The sequence below is a fragment of the Anneissia japonica genome, unplaced genomic scaffold (assembly GCF_011630105.1).
Source record: "Anneissia japonica isolate Jap-2015-1 unplaced genomic scaffold, ASM1163010v1 scaffold287979_len241728_cov154, whole genome shotgun sequence".
NCBI classification, from domain to species: domain Eukaryota; kingdom Metazoa; phylum Echinodermata; class Crinoidea; order Comatulida; family Comatulidae; genus Anneissia; species Anneissia japonica.
Genome location: NW_022748523.1, coordinates 223,728 through 233,270, shown reverse-complemented (window position 1 = coordinate 233,270; position 9,543 = coordinate 223,728). Strand labels below are relative to the sequence as shown.

Sequence of the window (9,543 nt, the reverse complement as noted above, 5' to 3'; positions counted from 1 at the left end):
CGATTCATGGAAAATTCGTATGCAACTACTCATTTTTTTCAAAATGTTATGTGTGTATAGACACATAAGGCCTTTACTGTTATAACAATGGGAACAAATTACCTGACCGTTTTCAAGAGGGGAAAACCTTGAATTTTGAAAAACTTAAAAGTAATTAAGACCCCTCAGGAGTCGGGAAAAAGCTCATTCCATCTAGGATGGACCCCCCTTTTCTTTGGAGCTTATCGATTCATTGAAAAAAGAATACGATATGCAACTACTCATTTTCTTAAGGTATACACACATAACAGACCTATTTACTGTAATGAGGAAGTTTACCTTACCGTTTTCAAGAGGGGGAAAACCTTGAATTTTGAAGAACAAAGTCATTAGACACCTAGCTCAAAAGTCGAGAAAGGTCATTTCCAGCCATCTAGAAATCTAAATTTTCCCGGGGGAGGAATGTTGACCACCACCTAGGTTTGATTCCCGATCTGCATGATTCATATTCCCATTCATCTTATAAGTGGGCCCCCCACTTTAAAAAACGTTCCGCCGGCCCTGGTTACTTACCGTCGAACTGTATCCAACGAATCCAAGGGTATCGAACGAAAACAACACATTTTTTGCTGATTCACCGGCCACTCCCAGGGAATGAAAAATTAACGATGGATCGTCCTTTGGACACCTAAATAAGAGTTGTTAAATATTTAGTTTAATTAGGCTAATTATAATGAACAAAGTAGAATAATAATAATAAAGATTAAGCGACCTTTATGTGCTAGCAAAAGAAAAATCAGTATGTAATTTTGATTTTAGACTAATAATGACATATCTAAGTCATAAAAAATACTTACCGCTGATCAATTAACTTAACATTTGGCTCTGTATCTGCTTCTTGTGTTGGTGATGCAATGCAGGAATCGATAAAAAGTGTCATCTCTGTCGAGAACGTTTCAACTTTAGCACCAACATATACCCTGGTGCCAATATCTAACGTAACTGGATAACTCCATCTCGGTATTGGTTGTGTAAAATTTTCATCCGTGTACAATTGCAGTTGAAACGTAAGATTGCCAGAACTTTCCTGGCTGGAACCTTTCACCACTTCGTGCGCAATGAAGCTTAATGATAATTCGGCGGTATTCTCGAAGCGACATCGAACGGCAATCTTCTTACTGTTTTCGCGGTAGGTGCCAGAAGCTACATCAATAGCATGTGGAATTGTCACTTCATTGTGGTAAATGGATTCCTCAGTAGACGACTAATACAGACAGAAAATTAATCTTAGTATCATTAACCATTAATTTCTCAATTTTAAATGCCTATAGCTCTGCCGATTTTATTGTCGTTACTATATCCTTCTTTTAACAGTAGTAGATGAAAGGAAAGTAGGCAAATAGAAGCGGTTGGCGCATTGGTTGTGGTTTTTACTCCCAACCTCGAGGTCGGGGTTTCGAAACTCTCGCTGTGCAAATCGCTTGTGTCCTTGGGCAAGGCACTTTATCTACGGTTGCCTCTCTCCACCCAGGAGTACAAGTGGGTACCTGGTAGGTTCCAACACAACTGTGCTGATTATTAGCCGCAATATTATGGAATAATATAATTTAATTTAATAATTTAATTTGGTGTTCAATGTGTTCCATATGTGTTTGATCCAACGACCGGGGTAGTAATGTGAAGCGCTTGAGGCTTTGTAAAGGCGTTAAGCGCTATATAAGAGCGACATATTATTATTACTAAAATATAGTAACGTTGTCTATCTACAATGAACAATGATTTGATTCTTTTTGAGCAGTCTATACTGGACTTCTATATACAGTAACGGAAAAAATGCTTACGGTAAGGTATGTACCACATCTGTCGTACTGCGTCATAAAATACATCCACAGTATACCTTTCCTGTTTACATATCCGTACGGGACACAGGATTGGTCAATTAAATGTGGCGTTGTAGAATTAGATACGGTCGACTTTTGTACATATATGGTCATGATGTTGTTACCGCATACGACATCTAAAGGATCAATGAAATCGAAAATAAAACTTACTTGCTTACATTTAAAAATTAAAACAAAAACAAATTCGTCTCGCTATTTAAAACAGACGCATATATAATATTTATAATATTTCCTGGTATACATAGCCGCAAGGATTTATCTGTACGCAGTTGGATGATCGAAAAAATAAAATTCTTTAATTTAAAATTAATTCTGTTAAAATCCTGGTCAGTTTTCTTCGGTGTGATATTCCTGAAACACATCAAAGATAGCTTAATCCAAAGACATGCAATGGGGTTTTTTTATATATATATTATTACCATTCCTCTTGGCGTCGACTTTTAAAATTGTCTGTATAATCAGTGTATTGATTTCTTTATTAAAAATTTAAATGTCTCATTAAACGTTGGTTAATAATTTGACACATGTAAATAAGAAACGAGATGTTTTATCTAGAGAATTTTACTACAATTTATATAAATAATGAAAGTTCTGTTCCATTTGTGTGTGGTTTTTTTTTTCATTTTGATTTTCCCGTCTTTATTAATTCCTTCTTTCGTTTGTTTGACCGTCCTTCATACAGTACTCTCATTTGTCCTTCCATTCAATTCAAATGCATTTCTGGAAACGTAACTACAATAAGAAACATGATAGATGTTTAAAAAACCGTGGCAAGTGGTTAAATTTTTTAATGGGCGGTTTAAGGTGATAACACGTGTAAATTTTTCATTTTTTGTGCAATTATTTAACGTTTTTTTTTGTATTAAGTCTTGTTTTATATTGTGTTTGTATTATATTGCATTGTAAGTATGTTACTCTTACGAACTCACAGCAAGAGCGTGTGCCGCTGTTTTAAAAGCGTCGTTTCAAATAAAGTTATCAGGCGCGTCGGAAGCAATTTTTATTGGTCCGGCCAAAACGACGATCCCCATCCCACCCTTCACCTTAGATTGCCCATGGTGGAGGGTGTGTTGTTGGGGGGTCCCGATGGAAAACCCTTTTTTTTAATAAACCATGTCCTTACAGGGCATTGTATTCTTGTTGGTATTACGCAAGAAACTTTACATTTACAGAGAAGATTTCTACCGACCTAGGTAAAGGGCCCAGACAAACTCTTAGGTTTTAACAAATCACGCAGAAAAATAGATTATTTCAAGGTTTCTTGAAGTTTGAAGTTTTGCAGTCTCTCCGGAGACTTCCATATCACTGACAAATGTAATTTAAATTTTATTATGGCCTGTAATTAGACCTACACGATTTATGCAATTCAATATTTAAACAATGTCTGTTTATATACACGAGTTGCCGGATATAATATATATTGTATGCAATGAAATAAACTAAATATATTTTCGGATTGCACAAGGTACGGTATAATATATTATCTTTTACAATCATTATAGATGTACAGTATCATTAAGAATTTTATCAAGTTGCCTAAAAATATACTATGTTCAGTGGCGGATCTAGGACTTAGCAATGGGGTGGGAGTGAATAATGCGATTTGCGAAGCACCAAGCGTGCGCCCTGTCTCTTATACACATCTAGATGTGTAGCAGGGCAAGGACACAGGGCACAGCTCCCTTTGGCAAGGGCACAGATCTGTTTCGAAAGGTAAGGGGGACATTTCGTGAGTCCACACCCTCCATGTTGTACAGCACCCTTTCGTTAAAACCTGGGTCATTTATGCAGTTCTGAGTTCATTTCAACAATTTTCAGGCATCTTCTTGACTTACGACGTTATTACATTGCGAGCGAAAAGTGAGGAGACCAAACTCCCACCCCTTAAAATAATTGGGGACGTGTTCCACTGTCCCCCATTGATCATGGGTTTTTGGGAGGGCCGCCCCTTTCAATTGAGATTTGTTTAGAATTAGTAGACGGCTAGAGGCTCTTGGATGACATCTGAAAAGAAGGTGAGCTTAACATAGAAAGTGTATCATTTACGAGAGTAGCCATACTACACGTAACATGTATACATGAGAAGCACAGAATCAAGACTAGTGACCATTTTTTTCCCACAGTCACCGAAAGGGGTGGCTAGCCACCTTATTCATCCCACCCCTATATCCGCCACTGTATGTTTGTGGTAGGTCTTTACTGAATTATTTCTTAGCAGTTTTAAATATTCAGTTAATTCTTGCTTTATTAAAGATGCAGTCAAATAACGTACCAGATGATAAACTTATATTAAAAGCAGTCGTTTTAACATACATTAATGTTTAATTGTTTAGTTTCGATTTTTATTTATTTCACAAAGTCACATAGTTAACTACAGTAAAAATGAAATAATTTCAATTTTTTTCCATATTTTCACTAGGCTGAATGTGCAAGTTATGTTTTATTTTTATTTTTTTATTTTTTTTTTACGTTGTAGTTGATAACTTATTTGATCCGTATACATGACATATGGAACATTTGGATAGAATTTTTACTAATAAGCATAACACTCCATTATACTTGTCCAAAGTTGTAATCTGTATTATTTGGTTTGTTTTTGTTGTGAGACTGTACTATTGTGATGCATGGGGTTCCTGAATAATGACCAATTTTATGTCGACCATTTTTTTCCTAAATTATTGAGGGTTGGCTTGCGCTTCATAACCACAAGGGAAAGGCTCAATATAAATACCCAGTACCAGTACTTCATTATTTATATTACATCCATTCAGGTAACCCCCACCCCTATAATTGAGAAAGCTTCAGGGGTGGCGCCAGCGGGGGGACCGGGGTCACTCCCCTCCCATCCCCACCCCCGTCGGGGAGACAAACCACAATTTGAGGGGGAGAAAACAAATTATATGTATTTTCTACATATTAATAGGCTCTAAAATCTATTAAATAAGCCTTTGAAGTCCCTAAATTGTCAACATTTTTGGGGCTTTTCGCACCCTGGACCGCTTTCGAGGCATTTTAAGCGATGCTCGACCACGCCCACATTTGCTATCGTGATGGAAATCTGACCCCTCGTTATTACATATAGATGAGGTTGACTGGTTTAAATAGTTGTTGCTTGAAGTCTGGTCATTCAATTTTGTAAAAAGAGAAGAGGTTGCGTCAGAGAAAGTACAATTTTGCTTACAAACGATATTGAGTTGTAAATTATTGGTCCGGCCAAAACCGGACCAGCCGGACCGCTTCCGACGCCCTTGAGTTATAGTACATCGTGTAGCATAGCTCTCAACTAATGTTTTCCTATAAATAAATAAATAAATTGTGTAATAAAATACCTTTGAGAGGATTGGAACCTGTGACCTCTCACTGTCAAGGCAGGCATCATAACTTCATGGTTGAACAGATTCAAATAACACGGTATTTACCGTTCTTCGATAATTTATGTATAATTTTACAGCGTTAACGGCTATCTTGATTTATATTATATGCTACTATTTATTTACAGCTGTACCTCCAGATTTATCCGGTTTAACCCCCATTGTATAATGGAGTGTACATAACTCATATTAGAATCTGTTCAACCATGAAACCTCTGTGGTATAATGGTTATGACGCTCGCATTAGCAGCGAGATGTTGCAGGTTTGAATCCCGTCTGAGGCATTTTATTACACAATGTATTTATATATGTACAGGACAGGAATCGTTAAGAGCTATGCTACACGACGTACCATCGTGTCCTTTATCCGAACACTGTATTTACCTTTCTTTAATAATCTATAAATAGTTTAACAGTATTAAAGGCTATCTTGATTTACATGTATACATATCTCTTTAGAAGATGATTATTATTTTACTTTTTTGAAATGAGAAATTCAATCATAGTATTTTATTTTACCAAGGATTCTCAAGATAACATTTTACGGTATATTTTTGTTGTGATAACACACTTTCATCATCTGGTAATGCTAAAAATGAACAATAAAGTTTCATCTCAATAATGGATTTAAATCCGCATTCTGGGATTTAGTTTCGCATTCTCATTTGTCGCACCCCCCTCCCCCAGCCCGAAACCAGCCTACGCTTCCGTTAAACTTACCTCGCCGAACGGACTGATTAACGTTAATTTACTGTACTAGTAAGAGATGGCATATAAGTAAGTGATTAGCGGATCATCAAAATATTAACTGTCTTCATATCTAGTAAACTGTGTGACTTGAATAAAAGCACGCAACTCGCTAACCATTATTACATCACAGATAGGCCTAGGTCTAGTAGGTATGTAATTAATATACCACAAGTTACCATCTTACCATTTTAAACTGTGCTTTCTTCATTTATCTCTACCTGTACGCAAAAGATGTTTAGTTTAATAATTATTATATTTAAAAAAAATCCTACACGAAATAATAGATTAGAGGAATGAGACAAAATGTCGAATACAGGCCTACCTATATTTGGGTCTTTCTCCGTCGAGTAATGTTCCGTTGTGCCATCAGCCTGAGTTGTTTGAAGTAAATCTGTTGAATCTGTTGTTGTTTTCATGTGAGACGTTGTTGAATCATGTGTTGTGATGTATTTCTCCGTCGAGTAACGTTGTTCCGTTGTGACATCAGCCTGAGTTGCAGGAAGCGATTCTGTTGTTGAATCTGTTGTTGTTCTCATGTGAGACGTTGTTGAATCATGTGTTGTGATGTCTTTCTCCGTCGAGTAACGTTGTTCCGTTGTGACATCAGCCTGAGTTGTAGGAAGCGATTCTGTTGTTGAGTCTGTTGTTGTTCTCATGTGAGACGTTGTTGAATCATGTGTTGTGATGTATTTCTCCGTCGAGTAACGCTGTTCCGTTGTGAGATCAGCCTGAGTTGTAGGAAGCGATTCTGTTGTTGAATCTGTTGTTGTTCTCACGTGAGACGTTGTTGAATCATATGTTGTGATGTCTTTCTCCGTCGAGTAACGTTGTTCCGTTGTGACATCAGCCTGAGTTGTAGGAAGCGATTCTGTTGTTGAGTCTGTTGTTGTTCTCATGTGAGACGTTGTTGAATCATATGTTATGTCTTTCTCCGTCGAGTAACGTTGTTCCGTTGTGAGATCAGCCTGAGTTGTAGGAAGCGATTCTGTTGTTGAATCTGTTGTTCTTATGTGAGACGTTGTTGAATCATGTGTTGTGATGTATTTCTCCGTCGAGTAACGCTGTTCCGTTGTGAGATCAGCCTGAGTTGTAGGAAGCGATTCTGTTGTTGAATCTGTTGTTGTTCTCATGTGAGACGTTGTTGAATCATATGTTGTTATGTATTTCTCCGTCGAGTAATGTTGTTCCGTTGTGACATCAGCCTGAGTTGTAGGAAGCGATTCTGTTGTTGTTCTCATGTGAGACGTTGTTGAATCATGTGTTGTGATGTATTTCTCCGTCGAGTAACGCTGTTCCGTTGTGAGATCAGCCTGAGTTGTAGGAAGCGATTCGGTTGTTGAGTCTGTTGTTGTTCTCATGTGAGACGTTGTTGAATCATATGTTATGTCTTTCTCCGTCGAGTAACGCTGTTCCGTTGTGAGATCAGCCTGAGTTGTAGGAAGCGATTCTGTTGTTGAGTCTGTTGTTGTTCTCATGTGAGACGTTGTTGAATCATATGTTATGTCTTTCTCCGTCAAGTAACGTTGTTTCGTTGTGACACCAGCCTGAGTTGTAGAAAGTGAATCTGTTGTTGACGCTGTAGTTGTTCTCACATGAGAAGATGTTGAATCATGCGTTGCGTATTTCCCCGTCGAGTAACGTTGTTTGGTTGTAAGATCAGCCTGAGTTGTATGTAGTGAATCTGAGGCAGTGGCTGAAGTTACTTCAACTAATACATTAAAGAAGTTTTATTTACTTCGTATTACATTTCTTGATAATTCATTTTTTAATTATGTAGGCAAGTTAACATGTATCATAATCTCAAGTAGATTCATCTGGTTTTTGTGATGTATTAACATGGACAAAATTCTTGTAAATAAACCATTAAATGTACGTACTTTCATAAACAATACGTACATTTAATGGTTTACTTAAAAGAACTGTGTCCATGTTCTTGTGATAGTTCAATCGAGGGGGTAATTTGAAAGCCACACTAATGAGATGCCTTTTTTGTGGGCTAAATCTTAATTCAACGTATTTTTACTACCGTATATATCTTATTATATATATATATATATATAATATATATATATACTTATACAAAATTATACACGTATATATCGGTGTGTATATATTTATGAACGAAAATGAAATATTTATTGAAATATAGGCCAATATATTAAATTTGAGAACATTGAAATGTTATCTGAACACATGAGGAATAAGAATAATCACCATTTCTACTAGATTGAATCAATAATGCACGAGATTTAAAAAAATCGAAGATTGTTTGTTGGTTTTTTTTTGTATAAATAATGTGATATACTAACATTATTAATACAAAAAATATCACACGTACCACTGATGATGGTGATGTCATCAATAGCGATATCACCTGTATGTGAGCCTCCATCACTGCCGTCGAATACGATGTAGTTATCGCCAGTTCCAGAATGCTGAAAGTGTACTTCGGCATAATGCCAAGCATTTCCTTGGTCACCTAACTTCGTCCATAAAAGATCATAACCGCGGGTAGATTTTCGATAAACTTTGAGGGTTCCTATTGAAGATCCGTACATATGGTAGTAGAATTGTAAAGTTTTAGATGGCACCGCTGATAGCAATGGACTCCGTAGACGAGCTGATTGTCCAGTAAATGAATTTGAAGTTTCGATATATGCATAATAATCATCTGAATATTGTTAAAAAAATAAATTATAATTATCTATTGATTGATTGGTCGATCAATCAATCGATATATTTATTTATTGTTTGTATGATGGGTTGTTTAATTGACAATCATTGACTGCTTTACATTCATTATATCATGACCGATCGGTTGATTGGCCGCCAATCTATTTATTAGCTATAAATCGATTGGTTGATCGATCGATCAACAAAAACAATAAATAATAAAAATTCTCCATCTTTGACTGTTCCTATACCGTCACGCCAATCAGTTATATTTATTTCGTGAATAGGCAGAAACGTTTTGGTTTGTGCCATTTCTTTTTACTCACTATAGTATCCTGAATGACCGTTTGTTGGTCCAGTGCCATACGATGGAGTGTTCGCATATAATCGTGTCCAATTAAAATTGTCATCAGATTCTTGGGACCAACCTCCCCAATCATTTTGGAAGTTTGTTACAAAACTGTCAACTTGAAAGAAACGGAAATACAAAGAAAGTGTAACAAAAAAATAGGAACAGGTGTTGTTAGCGTATATACATACATACATACACCCATACATACACACATACATACACGCATACATACATACATACATACATACATACATATATATATATACATATATAAGAGTGACAAAATATTCTCTGTATCTACTGGAACCGAGCCACATAGCTTGTATTCCACTATTTGTATTCACACCTGGGCTGAGTATATATATTGCCTTGGTTTGGTTCTGTAATCATTAGTGGTCGTGGGACTAGTTTGGGCCCTACCTAAGCTGGTCGAACGTTTCGTTTGGGTCTATACCCTAGCTGCACTGATGAGGCCTGGAAGGCCGAAACGGATCTGTCTGCAGATATTGGGATTCCT

At 36.6% G+C, this 9,543-nt stretch overlaps 1 protein-coding gene across 1 annotated transcript in view; it reads right to left on the bottom strand.

Moving 5' to 3' along the window:
• The window catches only part of LOC117120902 (ZP domain-containing protein-like), a 5,181-nt gene extending 3,251 nt beyond the window's left edge, over positions 1-1,930 (bottom strand). Inside the window, exons 1-3 of the mRNA XM_033265998.1 lie at positions 1,821-1,930; positions 837-1,243; positions 553-667 (exon numbers count right to left, since the gene is read on the bottom strand). Of these exons, the coding sequence (XP_033121889.1) occupies positions 553-667; positions 837-1,243; positions 1,821-1,865 (567 nt within the window). The 5' untranslated portion in view covers positions 1,866-1,930. The remainder of the gene's footprint in view (positions 1-552; positions 668-836; positions 1,244-1,820) is intronic.
• Between the last annotated feature and the right edge of the window lie 7,613 nt (positions 1,931-9,543).